We start from the raw sequence: 26078 nt of genomic DNA on the forward strand, positions 1-26078 counted from the left end.
TGATGTGCTGGAAAGAGGATTCCAGAGGCGTGGGCTTTAGCTCAGGGTGGTGTGTAGCATTGCTGTGTGTCTCTAGGTAAGTTACCTGCCTCCCCTCTCCCCGCTACCTCAGAACTTCCCTCCCCCGTCCAGCCACGCAAAGGAGGGGTTGCACAGAATGTTTATATCCTGGTCCAAGACTCTGCAGCCCCACAAAAGGCCTCCTTTACCTTTTGTTAGTTGCTGAAGTGAGTCACCAGAGAGGGGGGGCTCCTCCTTTTCATGCTTCCCACTCCAGCTGGGGCCAAATCATGTGGGGATGAGCCTGGAGAGACCCCTCCTTGGGGGTCCCGCATTCCATGCTGTGATCAGGTGCTCACAGGAGGCCTTTCTGCTGACATCTGTGTCTCCTACCAGCACAATTAACATGCCACCCTTATTCCTGGCAAATGACAGCAGCGTGAAGCAGAGCAATTAGGGTGAAAAAAAGGCTCAGCAGCTTGAGCCCAAAGATAAATAAACAGAGGGCCCTGTGCGTATAAGAGGAGCGATTCTTCACGGGGTGATTAGAGCTGCTTCCAACTCCAGTCTCCTCCCCTCTACTGAAGGCGGAGAAGTGACCTGTGAGCTGCTGTTCTCAGATCCCACTCTTCCCTGGAAGTACTACGGACCCCCCAGCTCATCACCTCCCCCTGAAAGTCTTCCCTATTCACCTGCCCAGCCCCACCCCCTGCCCAAACTCCTCTGAAATCCGACAGCCCCGATGAGTTTTTCCTCTGATAGATCAATTCATTCATTCCTTCTTTTGACATACATTGAGCACCATTCACTCATTAAATAATTAAGCCCTGGGGTGCCTGAGTGGCTCAGTTGATTAAGTGTCTACCTTTGGCTCAGGTCATGATCCCAGCGTCCTGGGATGGAATCCCACCTCCTCTGGCTCTCTGCTCAGGGAAAAGCCTGCTTCTCTCGCTCCCTCTGCCTGCTGCTCCACCCTGCTTTTGCTTTCTCTGTGTCAAATAAGTAAAATCTTAAAAAAAAAAAAAAAGTTAGCACCTACTATGTTCTAGTCACTGTTCGGGGTCCTGGTGAACAGACAAAAATCTCTCCTTCATGGAGCTCAAGTTTTAGTAGGAGGAAACAGACACTAAAGAAGTAAAAGTATAGCATGATAGTTGATGCTAAATGTTATAGAGGAAAATAAGGGAGTAGGAAATGCAGAGAAGAGGAAGGTAGATTTTAAAGGATGGGGGGTGGTTAGGAAAGTCCTCAGAATGAAGGTGACATCTGAGCAAAGGCCTGTAGGAGGCTGGCAGTCAGCCAGGGGGCTAAGTGAGGGAGGTGTGCCTGGCACAGGTACCTGTGCAAAGGTCCTGAGGTTGTAGTGTGCATGGTGTGTTTGAAGAACAGCAATGAGCCCAGGAGGAGAGTGGTGAGAGATGAACTGAGGGAGGAAATGGGGCAGGGGATCCCGAAAGGACTGAGGCTTTCACTCAAGTGCAATGAACGACCCAAGTCTCTGAACGGAGAAGCGATGAGGTCTGGCTGGCTCTTCATTGGATGGCTCTGGCTGCCACATGAGCAGACTGAAAGGAAGCAAGCAGGCAAGTAGGCTCTGGGTGGAATGTGGGAAGTTCTGGCTTCTCCTTCTGCCTCTGTCAGGCAGGCTATAGAACCACAACAGAGGGGCGCCTGGGTGGCTCAGTGGGTTAAAGCCTCTGCCTTCAGCTCAGGTCATGATCCCAGGGTCCTGGGATCAAGCCCCACATCGAGCTCTCTGCTCACCGGGGAGCCTGTTTCCCCATCTCTCTCTCTGCCAGACTCTCTGCCTACTTGTGATCTCTGTCTGTCAAATAAATAAATAAAATCTTTAAAAAAAACAACAGTACAACAGAATAGTTTCCAACAAGAGGGAAGCTTGGGGTGCAAGGCTTCCAGAATAGGGGGCAAGGAGAAATTGTGTGGAGGACTGGAGGGAGCCCAGAGAGTTGGGCTACAAGGCTGCCATGGAGGCTCAGGAAAATGCTCCTTGCTGTAGTAATGTGTGTGTGTGTGTGTGTGTGTGTGTGTGTGTGTGTGTCTACATCTCTCTGGAAGGATAGACTTTTCAGAGTGGGCCAGTGGGCTGGGATGGAGAGATTTTTAAACCCTGCCTTCTGGGTTTAGTAACCCCTAAGTGTCTCTTTATATTTGCCCCCGCCCCTCCCCAGCACCTGCCTCGTACGTGGTTTGGCCTCCCAAACCATACCTTCACTCAGTGGTCACGTCTAGGTGCCAGGATATGAGAGGCTGAGAATCCCAAGTTTTGTTTCCATGTCCTTGCTCTTCCACTTGACTGGCTACATGACTTTGGGTGACTCATTTCAACTTTCTGCTGGTTTCTCACCTATAAACAGACATGGTGACCATGCTTGCCAAGGGTGGTGGGCTGTGAGAGGAACAACAGAGTCTGACCTCTAAGGTCAGAGAATATGGGCTGTATTATGAAAACCTCCCTGACACTTCATGAGAGGGAGGGAAATCTGTGAAAATGCAAAACCCCCTCAGGGCCTTCACAAGTAATTAGCATCCTCAGGCAGCTAGCCATTAGAATCCCAGCTAGATCCTAAAGCAAGAGAACTCAGGATAGCTATTTTTCCTAACACAGGGAGAGGGGGAGGGTTGGGTTTAGGGGAATAGGTGAGCCACAAGAAGAGATGGTGCAGAAAGAAAGGTAACAGGGAAGGGAGTGTTAAGGAGTCTGGCAGAAACACCCTGTCCATCTCCAAATATCAGTGAAGCAGGGAGGCAGTCCCAGAAAATAAGCATGTGGCCTTGGGTTCAAGGCTGGGGCTCTGCTACATCCTAGTTGTGTCTCTTCCAATCGTGTGACCTTTGGGTGTTTGGGTTTTTTAAATCTTCAAGGGTAGGGGTTTTGCCAAGCTGCCTAGCACTTAGAATTCTTACAAAGCTTAAATAAGTCAACTGTGGGAAAGCACACTGTGAACAGTGTTATTATTATTATTTTTTAAAAGATTTTATTTATTTACTTGACAGACAGACACAAGTAGTCAGAGAGGCAGGCAGAGAGAGAGGAGGAAGCAGGCTCCTCACTGAGCAGAGAGCCCAATTCAGGGCTCAATCCCAGGACCCTGAGATCATGACCTGAGCCGAAAGCAGAGGCTTAACTCACTGAGCCACCCAGGCGCCCCTGAACAGTGTTATTATTATGCACAAAAGACATCTCAGAAAAGGCTGCTCTGGACCAAGAAATATCACAGCCCCAGGAGCCAGCAGGCAATGTCTGAGCAGGTCCACACAGCCAGCTACAAAAGCTGACATGCACAAAGCTCTATGGGTCGCGAGAACAGATGAGCCAATGGATCTCGAGATTGCAAATTTCAGGGCTGAGCACTAGGCAGGAGGAGTGAGCACGGAAGAGCGTGCTCTGAACTGTTATGAAAAATTATCCGTAACTTGGACATAGACGGAAGGACTGTATATCTTTTCAATGTTGTTGTGGGGTAGGGTTGAAGAGCTAAGAATTCTCTCAGGAAAAACTAAATCCCTGTTTCACAATTTACTATTGACTAGAGTCCCGACTTTGTGAAGCTACACGCTCACTTGTAGCTGCATATATAATAGGTAGGTGTGTGTATGCAGAGGTGCAAAGGTTTTTAGTCCAGTACAGAACCACGAAAGTTATGGTTTTATTGTCCTGGAAATTAACAAGCTTCACCTCTTATCTTAGCAAATTTATTTCAATAGGTCTTTTCCAACTAAAGACACAAATCTCTGTCTCTCAAATGTTCCTCTTGAACCAGTTTTCCATTCTTCTGGTTCCTTTATTAACAACTTAAATAAACCTTTGACACGTGGTAACAATTATACTGTGATGGAATCAGAAAGTGAGGGGCTCTGTTATGTTTCCCTATGGGGACAGTGGCTTTAGGTGCATCGCTTGGCCTCTGGGCCTCACGTATCTCATGTGTCTGCCATTGAGAGAAGGTACCGAACTCCCAGGACTGAGGTAGGGTTGGAGCAGGAAGACGGATGTGAAAGTACTTTGCACATTATTCACAGGATGCCAAAGTCAGGATTTATTGTTGTGATTTAGGCTACTCCGGGGCTGGCAGATGCCAGGTTTCTGAGGGCAGCATTCCGCAGGGCTTGGGACATAGGTCAGGGACAAAGCCTGCTCCAGGCAGCCCTGACACTAGGCTCCGTGCTGATGTTACATTCTATACTTCTGATGAGGCTGGAATTTTCCACAGGCCTCAGGTCTTCGAGGATAGAGACCATTTAGGGCACTCAGGGCATGGAGAAGCTGAGGACTCGGGTAGGCAGGTGACCAGAAATCAGGAGTATTCTAAAAGAGGGACAAGAGTCTTCCTCTAATACCAGTTCCCTAAGTAGGACAGCCTCTATGGCCTGGGTTCTTTCAGGACCTCATCATTTGATTCTGTAGGTGGGGAAGTCTTCAGGTCAGTTGATAGGACAACGGGATCTCTGCCCTTATTATCTGCACACGTGCACGGTTTCACACATATACGGAAGGAAGTCATTCAGAGGTCCAATGAGCAATGCAGATGGTCAAGATTGGGAACAGCCAACCCTGCACAGAGGAGGTAGGTACAGGGCCAACAGAGGGGTGGCGGGGGCGGGGGGAGAGGAAAGGCATTCCAGGCCCAGAGAATGGCGGGAGCAGAGACTTGAAGGAGACAATTAACCTGCAGAATGAGGAGGAGGATGCCGTTAGACCTGGCCAGGACTGGGCTCTTGCCTTGAGTGACCTAAAGTCACGGAAGTTAATAATCCACTGCCCACAGGGTGACGGCAAAAAAGGGAGTGGGCAAGGGCTTGCAACTGACTTCTCCCCGCCAGTCCGCATCCTGTGAGGGGGTGTGCGGAGCCCATTCTCTCTCATAGGTGTCACCCCAGATTCAGCTCAGTTATTGTCTCTACAAGCCATGCCAGCCTCGCCTCCTCCCCAAATGCCTCCATCCACAGATGTTCTGCCTTAAAGGCTGTGCTCACAGAGCCTCCTCCCATCTGTTCCAGCTTTCCTTCATCTCCTCTTCTGAGCCCTATTTCCACTATCTGAACCTCCCCCCTGCAGCAGCTAATTACCCTACCTCTCTTACCCTAACTCCTTCCTGGAGTTAAATATTTTTCCTTTCCCTATTTTCCCTTTGTCCTGATTTCTTCAATACTATTTTATTCCACTGTGAGGTTTTGGTTTTGTTTTGTTTTTGTTTGCATACTGACTTTAGCCCTCAGTGGATCAATACAAGTGTGTGCAAACCTTGGTCTTGAGCTAGACTCTAGGCTTTGGAGATCCCTCTAGCAACTACAGTGACCTTAGGCCTAGCACTGTACAAGACACACAGTAGGTGCCTGATTCTTGCCAACTGACTGGCAGTTTGATTAACATCACTTAACTCACTCCTAGTAATGCTCAATTATTGGCCCATTCAGACACAAGCCTGGATTATTGAAATCCTACCCCCCAACCCAATCCACTGGCATTGTGACCCACCACCTCTCTCAGCAGAGCCCAAGTAATTTGAAGGCTCTCTGAATTTACTCTCTGAATTTCTTGGGCATGTTCATATCATCACAAGGCCCAAGACCTGCATGTCTCAACCAGGGAGACAGAAGTTCCAAGGATCTTCAAAGGCCAGCCTTATAGACTCAGCCATGGCTCAGCGAAGACTCGGGATATCCCCTCCTAAAGGCCAACTCAGGATCACAGTTCTGGTGTTGTTGGGGCCACAGGCCCCGGAGTGCCAGGAGGAAGCCTAAGGAGGAAGGTCTGCAAGGACCCCGGCCGTGGGAAGCCGGCCTTCTCCCTGAGCAGCCTCCAGGTGCCACCCTCGATGGCATAGAGCAATGTAAACATGCGATTGACCGTATAGACTGTGTCGCCGCGCACCACTGCAGTGAAGAGCGCTCCCTTGCTGTTGACAAACTGGCCAGGCAGTGCGGTCCACTGGCCCGTAGCCAAGTTGAGGCAGTCGATGGCGCAGTGGAGGAAGTCGTCTTTAGGTCCGTTGCGCACCACGTAGAGGCTGTCGCGGTGGGCCACCATGCAGTGACCGTAGCTCTGCGGACGCCGCAGCTCGGCCACTGGCAGCCACGTGTCTGCCTTCACAGCGTACTCCACCACAGCTGTGGTGTCGGCTGGCCGCCACAGACACACGAAGAGGCGGCCACGCGCCTGGGCGCAGGGCACTCCCGCAGCTGGCTGGGGCAGGTCGGCCACGAAGCTCCAGCAGCCCACGGCTGGGTCATAGCTCTCCACAGAGCTCATGGGCGTCCTCTGGAACTCGCCACCGATGGCATAGAGACGGCCGTCGAAGCCGGCCAGCGCCATGTCATAGCGCGGCTGGTGCGGGCTGGGAAACTCGCGCCACGTGCCTCCCTCGGGGTCATAGCAGAAGCCCAGCTCCACCACCTCCTTGCTGGCACCCCGCACGCCGCCCACGATGTACAGCTTGTTGCCCAGCGTGGCTACGCCCGCCAGCAGTGTGCTGGCCTCCAGGGGCAGCGCGGCCAGCGTGCGCCACGCGTCCTCCTCCTCGTCCAGGTAGCACACCGTGCGGGACGCGTCCTCCAGGAAGCCCGGCGCCGGCGTGTGCGTGCTCACGGCCACGTAGCTGCTGGGACGCAGCGCCGCCACGTAGGCGCGGGCCTCGGGCAACGCCAGCTCGGCCGCCAGCTCGCGCCCGCCATCGCGGATGAAGAGCGCGGCGCTGTGGAACACGTCCTGCAGGCCGAAGACTGCGGCCGCGTCGCACAGCAGCGCGCAGTTGTCCGACGTGAGGCTGTACTCGAGGAAGCGCGCCAGCGCCGGCGCCTGCAGAAAGGCGGCGCACTCCACGGCCTGCAGCAGCTCCTCGTCGGCCACCAGCGCCGGCCGCTCGCCGCGCAGCACCTGCAGCGTGGTGTGGAAGCCGGCGGCGCTCAGCGCGCCCAGGCGCACCTCGGCCGCGCGCGTCTCCAGCATGCCGGAGCGGAAGAGACCGCGGAAGAAGCCGCAGTGCTCCACCAGCAGGGCCCGCTCGGCCTGGAAGAGCTGGTCGTCCACCCGCACCCGCACCTGCACCTGCACCGTGGGGGCCTCTGGGGCCCGTGGCATGGCGAGCCGGACGGGCGAGGGCCGCCGCCGGGGGGCTTGGATTTAGCGGCCACAGACTCTGGGGCTCCCCCCGGAGTGGAAGAAACTTCCCAGGGGATATAAATATCTCCCTGGCTAAAGATAGTACGGCTCATGTGATGCCGTGGCCGGCAAGCTGGATGGCAGTGGGCCCGCGGGCATCGGGAGACGTGCAGGGTCACTCACTTCCGTACGGGAAATAGGAACAGTAGTGACCGCGTATTGAATACCGATTGCATGCGGGGCACTGTGAGGGCCACTTGCAAAGATTTCCCCATTTAACCTACACTAAAGCGGCTGTGTGTGCTTGTGCAAGAATCCTAACTCTGACCTTGTCTCCTCAGAATGTGACCAACAATAACACCCCTTTCATGGTATTGAGGCAATATCCATCAAAGTGTTTGAAATGAGGTTCAGAGAAATTACATGACTTGCCTAAGGTCATTCAACTGCGAAGAAGCAAGGACAGGATTCATACCTGGCCCACCCCACTGGTTCGTGGAGGTGGTGGAGGGGAGATACTTGGGCCCTGGGCGGGAGAGGGAGAGGTAGAGCAAGATAGAGTGGACCAGGCTGGGTCTGGAGCAGTTTCTAAAGATTTTGTTTGTTTGTTTGTTTGTTTGTTTATTTATTTAAGAGAGAAAGAGTGTACGTGAGCATAGGGGAATGGCAACTCATGCCGACTGGCGCCGAGGTCGGAGCCCAGTGGGGGACTTAATCTCATGACCCTGAAATCAGGACCTGCAGGAGCCAAAATCAAGAGTCTGCCTTTAACCAGTTGAGCCACCCAGGCGCCCTATGGGACAGGTTCTAATTTGGCTTGAACCTCTGCCCTTGACTCTGAGCTAGTTTAATCTCCTTTTCAGCCTTGATTTCTTGGGAGCATAGCCCGTCAACGTCCAATAACTCTCTCCATGTGAAAGTACTCCTTGACTTCGTTTGGGAATGAGAAGCTGATGTCTACTCCCCACTCATCCATCCATTGCTGTGTAGCTCTGGACCTTGGGTAAGGGTCAGTGGGGCATGTCTATAGATGGGAAGGGGAAGGGTTTCTTGAAATAATAATAGTTAACACTGAACTTGCATTGTGTCAGGCACTTTTGTAAGCACTTCTACTTCTATGGTCCTTGGAATAAGCCTATGAGTAGATACTGTCATTTTTTCCTCATTTACTAGATGGTTACCCATGTATTGCTTACAGAAACACTATGAGTTTCCATGGATGAAAAGACTAAGGAAGGCACCAGGAGTTTAGTCACATGCCCAAGGTCACATGGCCAGAGAGTGGCAGAGCCAAGACTGGCTTGTAGCCGTCTCACTGTAGAGCATGTGGCCCTAACCACTGTACTCTGCATCCTGTCTGTGCTACAAATGCTGGCTATTTACCTCTTGCCAGGAGGTCACAACTGGAAGGAACTTCAGGTTCATATGGTTTTACCCCTTCATTTACAGTAGAGGACCAAAAAAGGAATTGCCCAGAGTCACATAGCTTGGGACAGACAGCCCCAGGCCTCCTGCTCCTCACCCCACGGTATTTTCCCTATTATAGAGAACTTTCCTGAGTGACCAACTAAGACTTTGGGTTCCAAAATGTCAGGTGGAACAGAGCTTAGTGATTATTTTTACCTGTCACCTTATTCTACAGGGGGGGAAACTGAGGCCCAGACCTGTGTAGGATGGTATCTGCCATTCAGGACATCATGTTCAACTACAGACTTTCTTGAGGAGGATGGAGTGGCTTACAATGACAGAGCCAGAGTTGGGAAGCAGCAGGGGAACTTTTCTCACCACTAGGGCACAAACACACATGCACGGATCCTCACGTATGAATCTGCAGACCTGACACAAATTTGCCTCTTCTGACAGGAACTCCCACCCAGTTCACTCCATCAAAGCAGGGCTGGGATATGGGGACCACTTCTGTGAGCCTGGGAAGCCAACGCCTGGAGGAGGCAGCCAGAAATATCCAGGACACTCTGCCCCAGGGACTAGACAGGAAGAGTAGGAGGAGATAGAGGGGGTGGGCAGGAGTCCTCACAAATACTATCCCAGGCCCTCTGCCAGCCTCTCTTCTTCCCTGAGGCCAAACACTGGCCAAAAGCATGACAGTCCCTCTCTTGGAGGAAAGTGGACTCTGCAGTGCCCAGTCCTGATTCTGTCCTTGCTGGTGGGCCCAGGGGCATAGGGAGAAGGTGTCTGACTGTTCCCATTTCACAGATGAGGAAAAGAGAGGCCCACAGATGGCATGGGCTTTTTCTTGTTATGAATGAAGATGTGGGACTGGATTGAACCCTGTCTGCTTCCCAGTCCCCAGCCCAGTACTAGCCTTTTCTTAGGGCAGGGAAACAAGTGCCTCCTGCCAGGCCCAAGCTAAGGAACAGGGTTGGGGAGGGGCTGATCCCTGGGGAGAGAGTTTTCTCCCAAATGGGCTGCTTCAGGCACCTGGTACCTGGAAAACACAACAAATAGAACCAGTGCCTGGCCCTCTCCTCAGAGGAGTGGAAGGAGAGCAACTCTTCCTGGCTGAAGCTGTCTCCCAGTGCCAGTTTTTCACAAGTGGGTTCAGTGGGTTGGGACATTGTGCACACACCTAGCACTGACCCTCAGTAGCCAAGCACTGGGGAGGGGGTCAGCGAAGGTGGGGGTTTATGGTTCCAAGGCTGGGCAGAGGACCAGCGCTTTGGCCCTGCTTCCAAGCCCCAGTGGGGTGTTGTCTGCAGCTGGTGTGAGTTTCCTCTACCCAGACAGTGAGCATCCCTCTGGGACTTGGAGAGGATGAGGAACTATCCTGGCTATGGGCAGCCCACGGAGTTCCCAGGCTCTGCCCAATCTCACGCCAACCTCCCTCTCACCACTTTGCACCCCCCATACTGAGCAATGTTCAGGGTGGGAGCAAGGAAAGGGAGACTGTGTCTGTGTCAGACTCTGAGCCTTTCTAGAGCACATACCCAGCTTTGTTCATCTCTCTATCCACAGTGATTGGCACACAGTGAGGGGTCTGTCAAGTGGACTCCTGGACCCTAACCTAAGTGGGAGTCTCCAGTGTGATAGAGGAGACACAACCCCTGTCCCAAAAGAGCCTGTAGTCTGATAAAGGAGACACAGCCCCTAGATGCCCCGAGCCTCATGGTGGACTCCTGGCCTTGCCACCTATGGCAGTGTTTCTGCACACAGCGTAGTGAGGAGCTTGCCTGGGTTTGAGGAAGAACACTGGACCAGGAGTCAGGATTCCTGCCTGGCTCTAATGCTGGTACTACCACTGATGTGCAAAAGCCATCCAACCTCTCCAGGCCTCAGTTCTTCATCTATAAAGTGGAGCTTGGATCTGACATCTAAGGTTCTGTTTAGTGCTGACACCTGAATTTATCACTGAACAGCCACAGAAGGGCTTGTCATATTGTGTCTCCACAATGGAATACAGCGACACAATGGAATACAGTGACAACATCACACAGGGCTCCCAAAAGCTTAGCTTTATGTGGAAGTGGCTCCTGGGGGGTGGGTGGCAAGGGTAGGACCACCTGGCGTCTGGAAATCATCACAGGCCCCACCAATCAGACCTGTACACGCCCCACTCATTCACTTCAGAGACACCTATTGAACACCTGTTGCAAGTTCACTGCTGGGCCAGGTGCCACATCGTCTTCATTTTGAATGCCTCAGGGCTCCTCATAAGAGCCTTGATGATTGGGGGTAGGGGATAAGGAGGGTTGGGCTACTTGCTCTTGCAGAATAATCTCTCTTGACTTTCAGTGTCCAAACTACTGGTTGCTAAACAATTGTGGCTTCTTGGTGGGTGAGAAGTATGTGCTATTCATGTCCGGGGGAGTGGAGGAAACTATCATTTTGCTTTTTTGGGCCATGGGCCAAACTCTGGGTGGGACGCTTTCATATCATCTCTTCTAACCCTTAATATTACCCCTATTTTAAAGATGAGGAACTGAGCCCCAGAAGAGCAAAGTAACTTATTCCATGGTCTGACAGTAAGTGGCTGATTCCAAAGGTCTTTCCAGTCCACAGTGGGCGCTTCCAGGTGGATAAGCAGCCCAGAGGAGGAGACAGAGGTTGGGGAAAGGGACTGGTTGCAGTTGTGAGACTGGCAGTTTTCCTCCCAAGCGTCATAAGAGGGTAAGACCTTGGGCACTTAGCAGTCAAGGCCAAGGGCCTGAGTAACCAGCTGGCAGCTAGTTTAAATCTCTGACCTAGATGAGATTTAAGGGTCATCTCTTCCTATCCTGCAAGTTATGATGGAGTCTCCTTACAACACCTCTTTGAAGTGGTCACCTCCTTGGTTGCCTTCAATGTTGGAAGGTTCACTTCCTCTAACAAACAATCCCTTGTAACTAGGGACAGCTCAGATGGTTCACATGAAGCTCGAACCTACCTCTTTGCAGTGCCCATCTACTGGCTGGTCTTAGCCTCACACAAACAGGGCTTTAACAGAGCCCAAGTTTATACCCAGTTGGGCCTACAGAGCTCCACAGCTTACCCTCTCTCCAGGAGTTCTCTGATGTGATTGGTTCTCTCCCAATAAACCCCATTCAGAACCAGTCTGTCCTAACAAGACTGGGGCCAGCCCAGAAAGGTGGCTGGAACTTGACTGCCACTTTTTTCCCATTTACAACTCAAAGGAAAATCCTTGGCGATTAGCTCTGTGAGTGATTCTGGCCTGAGGGTGTAATTCAAACAGATTTTTCCCAACACTTTACAGTCTTAATAACACAGCTGGCTTAGCATTATCTCCTACAAATACAATTAGGCTGAGTCAGTATTCAAGTCCTATGCGGGGAAAATAATTTTCCTTCCTGTTGAGAAGTTAGTACCACGAGGCTCTGACCCCAGACTCTGCCTGTTGATCTGGCTTTCCATGGTTTCTTTTTCATGTGGGTGGGTAGATTAACTGGGGCAAGGAGGGAGAGTTGGAGAGGGGGGCGTTGGAGGGAGAAGGGCTGCAGTAAGAGGTCTCTGAGACTCCCATGTCCTACCCACCCCCACTCTAGCCATGAAGTATATTTCAAAAGAGAGGCTCCACTGGCTTCTAGAAAGTACTCAGACCTGGTGTTGTCTGTTAGGCCTGAATCACATCATGGAATTTTGGATTTATTTTCCCCTTCCTTTAGTACTATAGATGGGGACACCAATGCTCAAAGAAGTGAGGTGACTTGCCCAGGGTCACCTCGTGAAGAGCTGGCACTAGATCCTAAGTGTCTGGATTTCCCTTTGCTCTGAGTCCATCATGACCAGATTTACCCTGGGTCCCCCCAAAAATGACAGGTGACCCCTCCCAGGCTTGTCCAGCAACCCTAGAATCATTATACGCAAGAAAGAATACCAGGTTTTAGAATCAAATGCCCCATTTGCACACTAGGCTTCAAACACATGCAACTCATTAGCTCGCATGAGAAAACTAATCCAGGATGGGTTAAGTTTCTTGAAGCTGGACCCATACTGACCATAAAATGCTGGTTAAGGCTCCTTCCTAGGAGCCAGGGTTCTGCCTGGGGGTTGCAGTGATCCCTGAGTCCCCATAATGAAGAGCAGGGTAATGTGGTGGGGGAAATGTTGTGCCAGGGCTGAGCTGGTTGTAACTGTGACCTAGAGAAAGGCCAAAGGGGCGAGTTGAACCAGGAAGGCTTCTCGGAGGAGGAGGAGGCGGGGCCAGCTTGGTAGAACAAAGGAAGGAGTGAATTTTCTTGGAGGTGGTAAGAGATTGAGCCGAGGCTCAGATAAGGCTGGAAACATCCCTCCCCTCTAGCCCCCTACCCAGGGCCACCTCTCCGGTCCTTGTCCTTCCCTGCAGGGTCCGGGGCGCTCCGGGAGGTGACAGTGCCCGGCCCTCGAGGCGGAGCCAGCTGTGGGGTGCGTGGCCGGTCCGGAGCTCCCTCCCAGGGTGGGGAGCGGGGGGTGAGCAGGCCCCGCGGGGGGCTCCAGCAGCCCTTACAAGGAGTGTTGCCGCTCTCCGGGCGGCCCCGCCCGCCGGCCTCAGCGGGCTCCTCCTCCTGGCCGGGCTGGGCCGGGCCGCGGAAACGCAGCCCGCTTGGCGCTCGACGACGCCGGGAACCCCGGGCGAGGACATCGACGGGGCCGAGCCCGCGAGCGCGAGGGGATCCCGCGATTCGTTCTGCTGGGCCCCGACGGGCGGGCACGCTGCTCGGGGCTCTCCTACTGACTACCCGTGTCCCTCTTAGTAGCCTCACCATGTCCTCTGTGTTTGGGAAGCCGCGCGCGGGCAGCGGGCCGCAGAGCGCGCCACTTGAGGTCAATCTGGCCATTCTGGGACGTCGAGGGGCCGGCAAGTCCGGTGAGTTGGGGTGGGGGGCAAAGGGAAGGGATGGGTGGGGACGTTGTGGACTTGCTTGCAGGCAGGCTCCCTCACTGGCTTCGGGGGCTTTCTGCACCCAGGTGGGTTGGGTCAGACAGTGTGATTTTCTTCTTTGCCTCAGTTTCTTTGTTGCTTGGTGCTCTCTCTACTTTGTCCTCAGCTCTTCCATCTCTCATCTGTCTTCGGTTTCTCGCCTGCTTTCCTTCTCTGTCTGTGACACTAGGTATCTCTGTCCCCTCTGCCTGTCTCTGTGTCTTCTGGTCCTCAGCCCATCTCTCCCTTGCCCTTTTGCACCTTCGATCTCCTCTCCCTGTGGCCCCCATCAGCCCTGGGGACTAGCACCAAAGGGACCTGTTAGACACTAATCCCAAGCCCAGGCCCCTGTGAGCTTAGTCACAGCCTTGTTATTCCTCGGTTTAGGCCAGGGATGAAAGAAGGTGGTAGAGGTCACTGGCTGCTGGGATTTTCCAGGGAGGGGCTCACTCCAATTCCCTGGAATGGAACAAAGTGTGCATTCTTATCAAACGTATTTGTTTCAAGTCAGACCTCTCTTGACTTTCTGGAAACACGTTGGACCTAGGTCCCAGGCAGCTGGGACTTGTTATTGATGAACCAAGATCTTCAGTTACCACTTGAGCCCAGGTGGGTAGGGGGGAGGGTGTCACCACAGGCAGAGACCCAGAGAAAGGGTTCAGCCCTGCCCCGCTGCCACTTACAGTCCCAGGCAGCTGAAGGTAGGAGGGCAGAGGGGCTCCTCCTGGGGCTGTGTTACAGTTACAGCCATTAGTGACTGTCGGACGTGGGCTGTTAGCTATGTTTCCTTCCCCAGAGTATTCTTTGAGACTCCATGGGATCCTACTCTCCATTTCTGAAACCAGCCCCCTGACTCAGAGAGGGGACTCTGAATCATGTTTTCCTACAGAAAAGATTTGCCCTCTTCCTTTTGAAAATCAAACTGTGTCTGTAGCTCTGTTATTATTATCGTTTAGCCAGTGACTACATGTATGAAGGAATTTAAATTTTAAAGTATGTATTCCCTGGGTAGTAGTTTGCAAAATGACACTGTTCGGAATCCTGGGAAAGAATTATAAGGATTTTTTTAAAAATATCACATTACTTTTTAAGAGTCCAGCATAATAATTGGCTGACCCTGGGCTTTATGTGGCTAAATTCTGAACAAAATCAGAGTCCTATTAATGAATTCCACCCGGGCAGAACCTCATTTTAAGTTTTACATTCTTCATAAGTGCAAGACAGAGCCAAGACTTGAGACATAGGGGACCAAGGACTGGAGGGTGTTTACTTGGGACGTGAGTGTTCGTACTCCTCCCGGGGATCACAGACTGATCAACTCAGCTTTTACTCTTTGGCTTATAGCCAGAACCAGAATAGATGCCCCCCATTCCAGAATCTTCACGACTTGACCAGGGTGGGAGATATCTGCCTTCAGTTTGAGTTTCACCAGGCTGACCCTAAGGTAACATGGGTCCTGGACCCCTCAGTTTGAGTCTCTTTTTCTTTTTTAAAAGATTTTATTTATTTATTTGAGAGAGAACGAGAGTGAGCATGAGCAGGGGGGAGGGGCAGAGGAAGAGGGAGATGCAGACTCCCCATTGAGCCTGACTCAGGGCTAGATCCCAGGACCCCAGGATCATGACCTGAGCTGATGGCAGATGCTTAACCAACTGAGCCACCCAGGTGTCCCCAGTTGGAGTCTTTATAAATACCCCTTAGGCTTGCCTCTCGTGACTTTTCTTGCCATTTAAAAAAAAAAAAAATGCCAGGATGCAATTGGAGGGGCATGGTTCCTCATATTTCTCGTTTCTGCTGAGCTTCTCCAACCAAGTCTTCAGCTCCCAGACACATTCCCCTAGAGAGCTGAGCTGAGTGTCAGCCAGGAGTCACAGAGGCTAGATAAGGCCTCCCTAAACGAGAGGGACAACCGCCAGGGGCTAGCAGCCGGACACGGTGGGGGGGGGACTGAGCCAACTTCTTTCTGTTTCCCGCAGCTCTGACTGTGAAGTTTCTGACCAGGAGGTTTATCAGCGAATATGACCCCAACTTGGGTAAGAAAACACTCCTTCCCATTCCTCCTACTGTTGTTCCACTTGGATCCCTGCAACACACATGACTACACTGTGGTGGGCCCGGCTTGATCAGGATCTGTCATCTGGGGGCAGAGGGGAGGAGCCACCGGGATGACTCAGCCCATGAAACAACATGGTTTAAGTGCCAGAAAGACATCCTTCCATAGCCCACCCCAAGACAACTGGCTTAATGAAGAGAACTGAGAGAGGCTGATTTGCCCTAAAATATGAGGAATGGTAAGACTTAAAAAAAAAAAATAGCAGAACGTCTGTAACTATTATTATTCCTTAAAATGGTCACTCGATGTACTTTTTCAGAAAAGCTGGACAAAACACTTGAGAAATTCTGTAGTGTTACTGGCTTCTGACCCATTTTTGAACCACACAAGAAAACTTGTCTAGTTTTATAGACATATCATGGTCTATTGGAAAAAAGGATGCTCTGTTGTCAGTCAGAGCTAAGTTTAAACCCTAGCTCTGCCACTTACTGGCTGTGCAACCTTGAAGCAATAACCTAATCTCTCTGAGCTTCTGTTCCTCATCTGTAAAATGGGCATAAAGGTAGCTGTCTCAGAAAATTACTGTGAGGATTAAAGAAAGAACACATGTAAAAGATTTATCCTAGTATCTGATCCACAGTAAACACTCAATGCATGTCCATTTTTCCTCCCTCTCTCTCTTTTATTTTTTTTTAAGATTTTTATTTATTTGAGAGAGAGAAAAAACGAACAAGCAGGGGGAAAGGCAGAGGGAGAAACAGACTCTCCGCTGAGCATGAAGCCAGTGGGGCTCAATCCCAGGACCCTGAGATCATGACTTGAGCCGAAATCAAGAGCCAGAGGCCCAACCAACTGAAGGAAGGCGCCCCTCCTTCCTCTTTCCCTCAGTTTACATTTATAACATTTGTTTGTTGCAAACTGTTCCTGAGAAAAATAGTGTGTCTGGATATGCTTAACCTTTTGAAAATGGGGGTTTGCAGTCTTGGATGGTTTTTCCCATTCATAAGAATTAAATAAGGCACTTGTGGGACCCTTGAGGGCCCTTCTAGGAAATGCAGGGCGATGGGGCACAGACTGGAAATGCAGCAGTACAGACAGCACTGGCCGCAGCATGCCTCTGTGGAAGGTACTGTGACATCTGGAGGGAAGAGCCCCTGAGCCTGTTGGTGCCCTCAGTTCAGGCTGGAATATTGAATCCCAGTGTCAGAGCAGGAAGGGACCTCAGGGCTATTGAGTCTATTTGATTAGCATGGGAGTGGGACACAGGGTGTAACTGTGTGCCAGCCAAGGGAGGTGTTGAGAGAGGCCAGAACATGAAATCAGATGGAGTGGAGGAAGGGAAGATAGGGAGGAGGTGGAAAGGAAAGGCATACAAGCAGGGGTGTCTGGGAAGGGGGAAATGGAGATTTCCAAGGATGGTTCCTCAAAACACATATTCTACCTAGCTCAGATGGGGAATACTTATACTAAGAAATATTAGCTGTTTCTCTGAAATTCAGATTTAATTGGTCATCCTGTATTTTCTCTGGCAGCCTGACTCTAAGTGTCTTCCTCCCTACCCCCATTCCTTACCCTTCTTTCAGGGTCCCTCCAGAAGAGCCTAGTACAGTGGTGGTTTGGGCTTCCTGATTGAGTAATTTTGGAGTTCTGACCTGAGAGCGGAATGCGTGGTCACACTGTCCGGGGGTGAGAGGGGTGGGGAGCAGCTCCACAGCGGTCAGTCGCCCTGGCCTGAGAGCCTGTCAGCTGGAGAGATGACGAGAACCTCAACTTCAGCATTCTGGGAGGCCCGTGCCATGTCTTAGGAGTTCTGCCCCACCATCTGAACATTCCAGCCACTGTCCTATGGCTGGCCACAGCAATATGGGGACCCCAGGACCGGGACCTTTCTTTCTATGGAGAAAGGTCTGAGCATCCAAGGGAAGGGTTAGCCACCAGGACATGTAAAACAGCTCCTTCTTTTTTCTGAGGTCTTCTTTGAACCTAGAGTGAGCTTCTTGAGCATGGAGACCTGCATTATTTATTCTCATTTCTAGCATGGAGTACAGTACTAGGCACAACATAGATGCTCTTAAACATGAGATTGAATTTTGGTTTTAGGATTAGCCTTTAAAGAAGAGTTCCAACTATTATCGCCATTTTATAGGTAAAGATATTGAGGCAGAGAGGGCTCAGTGATTTGCCTCAGTACAAAGGAAGATGGGTCCCACTCCAGCAGCTTTCCCATAAGGGCAGCATAATGCCCTAGAGGGCCTGGAATCAGAGGTGTGTGGTACTGGGCTCTCTGAGCCTCAGTTTCCCCATCTGGAAGATGGGGCCAATAGCCTGTGCTGCATCTGAGTCAGGGTCGTGGCTGGGAGAGCTGGTCGGAGCTGAGAGAATCAGTGTCTATGGAAAGGCTATGCCTGTGCTGAGTGCTCCAGGAAGGGGCAGGGGTCCCCCGGAGAGCTTCCTTTCAGGAGCTGGGGCACCTTGCCTGGCTTGCCCAGGGCAGAATGACAGCTTCTCACCTCTCTTGCCCTCATCCTGCTCCAGCAAGGATATGGACACCGTTTCCGAGGCATCATCCTACACACACTGACAAGAGTGCCTTTAGTACCTTTAAAAGATTATTATTGGGTAATCAGGGGAAAAGTTTGGGAAAAGAAACTTCTCTCAGCATGGAAGTCCTCAGAATATTATTTAGAAGGAGGAGTTGTGAAGCCCATGTGGACCCCAGAATGCTCTGGAGAGCAGGACTTGGTGATGAGAGGACAAGTTACTGTAACTTGGAAAGGACCCTCCACCTCCAGTCACCTCGCTTGCTAAGGAGGAGGAAGCTGGATAAGATGATCTCCGAGGCTTCCCCTGCTCACTCCTGCGTGTGCCACATCTGGACTGGGAGCTTCTGCTCTTCCCCTGTAGTCTGCCCAGATAGAGCTAGAGGATCAGCTGGTCCCCTGAGCAGAGGGTGAGGGGGTCCCCACAGGGAGGCAGCCCAGCCTAGAAGACTTGAATTCACTTTCCTTCCACTGATGGGGTGCTTCATGGCAGTGGGCAAGTTCCCTCCTCCTCTGGGCTTCCTCTCTCTACAGTGGAGCTAACAGTAACCTTGAAAGGCTATTTGCTGTGAGGAACCCCAGGAGACCAACACTGGGCTAATGTTTTTCCTTGGACTGGGAAGGACACAGTGCCTGTTTTGGGGTGGGGGGGGTGTGGAGCAACTAAAAGGGGGGAATTAGGCAACTTTGGCAGGAAAATAAAAATCTGAACAAGATGTAGGCATCTAGGAGCAGCTCTTCTTGCACCAAATATAGTTAAACGTTTGGGGCATATTTTCCATTAGATTTTTTTTTTTTAATCTTCGAATAAGAGCAGCTATTTATCCAAGTCCCCAAACAGGCTGGGGATGGGAGCTGTCTGTGATTCCTGCTGGCTGCTAGTGGACCTGGCGTGTGTCCAGGCCTGGCTTGACTGCCAGGGACTCTCAGAGACAAGTGGCTGTGAACTCAGCCAGGGTTCGGGTGGGGTGGAGGAAGGTGGAGAGGGCCCTAGTTCTGCCCATAGAGGTCTTCTTTGGGGTCACTTGGGGCACAAGGGCATCCAGAGAAAGGTGACAGCAAGGTGCACTCACACACATGGGCCAGTGGCATAGAGGAAGGTTAGAGATAGGGAGAATGATGGCCAATGTGACAATGAGGTCCTCTTTGCACGCCTGGCCAGTTGCACTTTCTCAGGTTTGAGGTCATGAGAACCCCCCCCAAAAAAGCAAAAACTCATGAAAACCAAATAAGGTCAGTGGTTTAGTTCATAGTATGGTACCAATGTCAATTTCTGATCACTGTACTATGGTTATGTAAGGTGTTAACATTGCTGGGAGCAGTGGGAAAGGCACACAGGAACTCTCTGTACTATTTTGCAATTTCCACATAAGTCTAAAATTATTTAAAAGAAAAAAAAAATCACCTAGGAATGTGAACCTGCCCTGTAAACTCAGGAGTACCACAGTCCCCACTGTCCTTGACTAGGCATTTATGGTGTGCCAGGCCCCGTTCCTAACGGCCCATCCAGTCCTCGCATAGCCCTCTGAGGGTGCGTAGACAAGCACTGGCACAATGCCTGGCACAGAGTAAACTCTGGAAAACTTTTAGTCAGTGTTATCATGTTACCCCCATTTTACTTTTTTTTTTTTTAAGAGATTTTATTTATTTGAAAGAGAGAGCTGTTGGCAGGAGCAGACGGAGAGGGACATGGAGCCCGAAGTGGGGCTCGATCCCAGGATCCTGAGATCATGACCTGAGCCGAAATCAAGAGTCAGATGCTCGACCAACTGAGCCACCCAGGTGCCCCAAGTTACCCCACTGTAAAGTGAGGAAACAGATTCTCAAAGAACTGCCATGACTTGGCCAAGTCACATAGCTAAAAGGTATCTGAGCTTGGGTGTGACTCCACATGTCCAACATAAAATATTCGACTACACTAGAGTCCTCTGCTATTACTTGATAAGGATTATTTGTAACCCTTCTCAGGGACTTCTGAATAGAGTCACGCACACACACACCACCACTACCACCACCACCATATGTCATATGCTTTTCTTTCCCCTCCTTTCTCCCACTGGGGGCTTCCTGTGGGCCGTGGCCAGAGGGAAGAGGGTGGGAGGCTTGTTGTTTGGGAGGGATGGGCTGGCAGTGCAACCGCAGAGGGCTCTGCTGCTAACCAAGCCCGTGGGCCACACACTCCGTCCTGTAGGCTTGGTGGGTGGACCTGAACGCAATGCTATCCCCTGTGGCGTGCTCTATGACTGACCTCTCATGCTCTGAGCCCTGACAGATAGAGCAGCATCTCCTGGCTAGGAGGTTCTGTCTGTGTCCTCCATTTGGGTGAGAGCCAAGGCCTTTCTAGTTTGTCCTAACTCAGCCAGCCCTGGAATAGATCCCCCAGGGTCTAGCACAGGGTGGCTGGGACTCAGACCCAGTCTGCGACTGAGTGGCTTGGCCTGCCCCTGACCTGGCTCACCGTCTGTTGCAGAGGACACCTACAGCTCCGAGGAGACAGTAGACCACCAGCCTGTCCACCTGAGGGTCATGGATACTGCAGACCCGGTAAATTACCCCTGCGGGTAACAGGGTATGTTACTCTCCAGGGTATGGAGAGCTGAGAGTCAGTGCGGCCTCCTGAGAAGTCCTTCTCCCAGAGTGGAGGCCTCAGATGGGAATTCGTAAACTTAATCTCTAGTTTGCTATGTGACCCTGAATGAGGCACTGACCTTTCCAGGCCTGAATCTTTTCATTTGCCGAGTGGAAAGAGATGAAATGGGGTTGGGGAGACCTGTGGTTGCTGGTGTCAGCTCTGAGATCCTGTGCTCGGGGACTCGATGCTCATGCACACCTGGAGGTAGGGCACACATGTTTATACTGTGGCCCCCTCGGCCCAGGCCCCCTCAGTACACACATTCCCTCTATGTTCTCACCACCCCCTACCAGGGCTAGATACCAATTATTCCCAGAGGCCCAGGGTCACCATCAACCTGACCCCAAACCAGCAGTCCCAGGGACAGCTGGGTCTCTGCAGCAGCCATGCTAGAGTCTTGGCTCTGTGCCCCAGAAGCCAAGGTCCCCGAGCCTCTGGCTGGGTGGTGGGAGTGAGGCTCCCGAGACAATGCCTCCTTTCACACCAAGCCAAATCCACACTCAAGCACCCCTTTGAAAAGGGCTTGGCTGGGGAACAATATACAAAGACAACGGAGGGAATGGGGAGGTGGGAAGGAGGAGCTCAGGTGAAGGCCTTCATCCCCAGCAAGGCTTCCCTCCTTTGCCCCAGGACACCCCCAGAAACTGTGAGCGCTACCTGAACTGGGCCCACGCCTTCCTGGTGGTATACAGCATGGACAGCCGCCAGAGTTTCGAGGACAGCAGCAGCTACCTGGAGCTGCTTGCTCTGCACGCCAAGGAGACCCAACGCAGCTCCCCAGCCCTGCTGCTGGGCAACAAGCTGGACATGGCCCAGTATAGGTGAGCATGGACCATGTGTCCTCAACTCTGGGGCTCACTGTCCTCATTTGGAAAGGCTGTGTGTTGTCATCAGGGGTATTGGGCTGCTAAGGAAAGTTATCCCCACAACTTTAGGTTAAAGTGTACAGTGTGCGTGGCCTTCCAGGCAGGTCAGGGCAGGAAGAAAGAGCTTCTGGCCCACACAGGGGGTTGGACCCTAAAAGTCAAAAGAGAAGCCACTCCTTCCGTCCTCATGGGGCTTTGTGGTGTCTCTCGGCCTCACCCTTTCTTGCCTGTCTATATGACCTTCCATCCTCATTCCCCATAGCTGGCTGGTTATTATTCGGTGCCCGGTTCCAGTTCTGAAAAGAAAGGCTGTGATTGGCTCCTAGAGTCAGGGGTCTGCTCTGGTCCAACCAGCTCTCGCCTCACCCAAGTGTGGCGCCAGGCTCACTCCCACCATTGGCGGTGCTGAGGGCAGCTTTTCTTTGAATGGACTGGACTTGAACCAGAGGTCACAGACTGGGCCAGAGGACAGATTACCAGCAAATGCCGCAGCATTTTGCTTGGCAAGCAGTGTTTTTAAAAGACCTGGAACTGGAATGCTTTGAGGAGGGATATGCTCTTTGCAGCTGACCATAGGCCTTACCACTCCCCATGGCTTTCCTCCATTCTCTCCATACATTCCAGTTGCTTGCCTGGCTCCTGAAAGCATGACGCTTCCACCTGATGGGTAATCCCTGTGCCCTTCTCTACAACTGACCTTTGTCCTTTGTGACCTTCCACCCATCTTCCATCTGTCCCTCCCTGCTCATGGCCAGTCACTCCTGCTTCCCCAGACCCTAAAGGCCCGCTGACTGGGATAAGGCATGAGAGGATCTTCCGTGCAGAACAAATCAGATGGACAGTGGGAAAGGGATGTGCAATCCCATGAAGAGAGGCCTCTATAGGAAGCTTCAAAAGCCATCAAGCCCTCAGACCAAGACAAATTCCATCTCAGGGAATGAAGGAAGTTGTGTCATCTTAAAGCCAAAGGTGGCTTTTGAGGAATCCTAGAACCCATGATGCCTGGAAGAGGGGTCAGAAGACTAGATGGTGGTAAATCTATCTTCAGGATGAAGGGGGACACTAGACTGCTGTTTTGATCCCAGTCTTTGCCACAGGGATTGTCCAAAGATGGTTGGGGAGCAAATAACAATGACTATGGGGCTCAGACAGAGCAGCTTCATTCCCTAAGGAGAGTTGTGGCAGTTTTCCCTCTTTTCCTTCTTTGATCCAGGCTGGTGGTGGGTCAGGATTTGATGTGGTCAGTCTTGTAGCTGAGATCACTGTGCTCTCATGATTGCCATGCAGCCACATGCTAAATCGTGGATTAGAGCAGTGGTTCCCAAGCCGCCGATAAATCGTCAGCAGGCTGCTGCACAAGAAAGGATCATGTGATGTGCCCGTGTCTCCCATTCACAGACATGTATGCGTGCATAGGGTGCTAGTTTCTGGAAACTTAGGATTCAAGTCCCCACAGTGAGAAATTTTTAGACTAAAGCTCATCATAAAAGCAAATAATATGAAGTATTCCTTCAAAAGGGGTTCCTCAGGAAGCAGTGAGCTTACAAACAGGACACCAGCCCTGGGCGGGGAGTCCAGATGTTCTGCCCCTGGCCCTTTTTGGCCCAGTCACTCTCCCGTCTGATACTCCCTTGGGGAAGCTAGCCCACTCCCAGCCCCCTGATCTTGCCAAATTAGCCTTGGGCCAAAAACCTCTTCCCATCAATACCCACCAGTCTCAGGGGCTGTGCCACTGTCTGTAGGAATGGCCGGCAGGGCAATCAGCAGGGCAGGGTGGTCGCCGAGATTCAGCCAATGGAACCTTGGCCTCAAGACCTCGGGTACCATCATCCCTTCTTTCTTCTGGACATCTGAATGACCCAAGAGCCAGTCTTTTTCCTCTCACCTTGATCCCCATGGCTTTCAGGCCAGAAACTTCCAGGACCTCCCCAGTTAAATAGTCAATTCTGTCAGGAAAGACAGTATAGGACAAAGCTGACAATAGGTGTTGTTCCCTCTCCCCTTCTTTCCCTCTTTCCGATGAAATGTCACCCTTGCTCTCCTCTGCACCTCCCCTGGACAAGCAGCAACACTTTCTGCATGAGTCCTGAGAGCTCTACCAACCACAGGCATCCTGAGGCACCTCACCCTCCCTTCTCTGGGGTCTCACACCTTTCTGTCCAGATCCCTGCCTTTCTCTGGAGCTGATCCCACAGACCAGGGTGGAGGGTGGCTTATTTCTAGACCGAGGACCTATGCTGGCCTAGAGGGAGGCAGGGCTGGGAATGACCATCTTCTTCCAGCCACAAGCAGGGTTTAGCCAGTAAGCTGCTCCCTTGCCCACGCTTTGGTCCTGAATTCTGGCTTCAGTGACATCAGCCATCATTTACTGAGCCCGGACTCTGCGCCAGGTACTCCACCGGGCACACAATACAAGTGGTCTTTCTTAATTCTTTTGGCAACCATGCGAAGCAGATGTCATTATCACATTGTACTGATGAGATGCCTGCAGGTCCCCAAGCCCGTGAGTGGGGAGATGAGTGTAGATGTGGGCCGGCCCAACTTGGATGTGTGCTCCTGACCCTGCCTCGCCCTGCTTCCCTCACCAGGCAGGTCACCAAGGCAGAGGGCGCAGCCTTGGCAGGCAAGTTCGGGTGCCTGTTTTTCGAGGTCTCAGCCTGTCTGGACTTTGAGCACGTGCAGCATGTCTTCCACGAGGCCGTGCGGGAGGCACGGCGGGAGCTGGAGAAGCATTCCCTGGCCCGGCCCCTTTTCATCTCTGAGGAGAGGGCCCTGCCCCACCAGGCCCCGGTCACCGCCCGTCATGGGCTGGCCAGCTGTACCTTCAACACGCTTTCTACCATCAGTCTGAAGGAGATGCCTGCTGTGGCCCAGGCCAAGCTGGTCACTGTGAAGTCATCCCGAGCCCAGAGCAAGCGCAAGGCGCCCACCCTGACCCTGTTGAAGGGCTTCAAGATCTTCTGAGGGCACCCGTCAGGATCCCAGGCTCAGGAGCTGGGCGAGGCTGCATGACAGGGGCTGGCTTCTCACCACCGCCTCTCCCTCTGTCGGAAGAATAGTCCTTGCCCTCTGGTGGACAGCTGACCCCTCTTCCAGCACCAAGTAATGTCCCGGACACCCAGTTCACTGTGTGAGCTGGAGAGACAGGCAGGAATGCTGCTCTTCCTCACTCCAGGCTTTGGTTTCCATGGTAACCGCTGCATTTCCTGACCCCCGAGGGGAAATAGCCCCTGAGACAACCCAGAGACCTGGGGTCAGCCTGAAGTGGGAGGAAATTACAGTGTCCATCATGGTGCCATCACCCCTTCCTGCTCCAGCTGCAGCCAGATGTGGCCCCTAGTGTGCAGTTCTGGATGGTCCGTCAGCGTTGGCCTGAGAACATGCCTCAGGAGGAGCAGCCCTGAGATCCTAGCACCACTTAGTGGACAGGAAGGGCAAAGCGGCTACAGGTTGGTGGGGGTGTGGCTTGAGCCCGGCCCTGCTGTAGTCCTCTGACTTCACAGAAGCCCCAGGCAACAAACCTCACAGTTTATCCAAGTAGAGTCTAGTTCAAATAATCCTATGCGACAGGCTATGGAACCAAAATTCCCAGGAAGGGCTACTTCCAGTACTTTGCCTTTCAGTGAGGACTGGGGGCTTTGGGGTAGGGAGCTTCCAGTGTGTTTTTCCCCAGAGACAGGACCCCCTTATTTTCCCATCTTAAATGAAGGACTCTCTCCACAGACCTTCAGAACCAGCCTCCTGAAGTCTAATGATCAGAGCTGCAGAACGAAGTCATTCTAGTGACCGGCACCCAGGACTCCCGGGAGCCTACAACTGGGGTTATCAGACTCCCAGTTGGCACTGTCAGCCTGCCCCAGGCTTGTAGGTAGAAACACAGTACACCATCTGTAGTCTGGTCTAGCCGGACCCAGTAGCAGGACACTTTGACAGGGGGTCTGAATGTTCAGAGTTCACTTTTGAAAGATAGAAGCTAAGGCATTTGAGGTTCATACAGCAGGGGTTTTTTGCATACATTATTTGGGGTCACCGCCACAGCTGATAGAAAAACACTGTGGCTCAGACACAGGATTGGGACACTCTCTTGGGATCCCATTATTAGTACAGGATCTATAGTGTTCTAACTCTATTTACCTTGGGGCCCCTGGCCCCAAGGAAATCTCTCCTGGACCCAGGAGATAAGCAGGTAAATGGGAGGGCTCTGCTAGGAGGAGAGGATGGGAAGGGGATTCTAAGCCCGGAACCCTGCTCTTGGCAATTCTAGGACCTTGGATTAAGAACAACAGCTCTAACCCAGACTTTAGCCCCATTCTGTGGATGGAGAAGCTGAGGTCAGAGGGAGGCTGTGAACCCCTCAAGACCACATGAGGAGTCCTAGCCAGGTTTCCAGACCCACAGGCTGGCTATGGATTTAACACTCTTGCTCCAAGCCGCTTGTGTTGGAACACCACTGTTTGAACAAACTATGCAATTCCAAATGCCTACTTCCAGAAGCATTTTAATAAAAAGCAGGTC

The 26078-nt window shown here is 52.0% G+C and overlaps 2 protein-coding genes across 2 annotated transcripts; one reads left to right on the top strand and one right to left on the bottom strand.

Annotated features, from left to right (window-relative positions):
• Window positions 1–5574: 5574 nt before the first annotated feature.
• KBTBD13 (kelch repeat and BTB domain containing 13) lies at window positions 5575–7099 on the bottom strand. The gene has a single exon (XM_032865144.1). It carries the CDS (start codon window positions 7097–7099, stop codon window positions 5708–5710), a length of 1392 nt encoding a protein of 463 aa, XP_032721035.1. The 3' UTR covers window positions 5575–5707.
• Window positions 7100–13171: 6072 nt separating this feature from the next.
• RASL12 (RAS like family 12) lies at window positions 13172–26077 on the top strand. The gene is made up of 5 exons (XM_032864708.1): window positions 13172–13418; window positions 15449–15505; window positions 20536–20609; window positions 21328–21518; window positions 24152–26077. The coding sequence occupies exons 1-5, from the start codon at window positions 13316–13318 to the stop codon at window positions 24525–24527; spliced, it is 801 nt and encodes a 266-aa protein (XP_032720599.1). The 5' UTR covers window positions 13172–13315; the 3' UTR covers window positions 24528–26077.
• Window position 26078: the final 1 nt, after the last annotated feature.

This window comes from Lontra canadensis, unplaced genomic scaffold (genome assembly GCF_010015895.1).
Source record: "Lontra canadensis isolate GAN:19392208 unplaced genomic scaffold, GSC_riverotter_1.0 scaffold28, whole genome shotgun sequence".
Lineage (NCBI taxonomy): Eukaryota > Metazoa > Chordata > Mammalia > Carnivora > Mustelidae > Lontra > Lontra canadensis.

Bases quoted from the DNA above. Each gene is read 5' to 3' on its own strand.
- KBTBD13 (XM_032865144.1), bottom strand. From the start codon at position 7,099: ATGCCACGGGCCCCAGAGGCCCCCACGGTGCAGGTGCAGGTGCGGGTG.
- RASL12 (XM_032864708.1), top strand. From the start codon at position 13,316: ATGTCCTCTGTGTTTGGGAAGCCGCGCGCGGGCAGCGGGCCGCAGAGC. The intron at 20,610-21,327 runs GTAAATTACCCC...CCTTTGCCCCAG, and splicing joins TCATGGATACTGCAGACCCG to GACACCCCCAGAAACTGTGA. The intron at 21,519-24,151 runs GTGAGCATGGAC...TTCCCTCACCAG, and splicing joins CTGGACATGGCCCAGTATAG to GCAGGTCACCAAGGCAGAGG.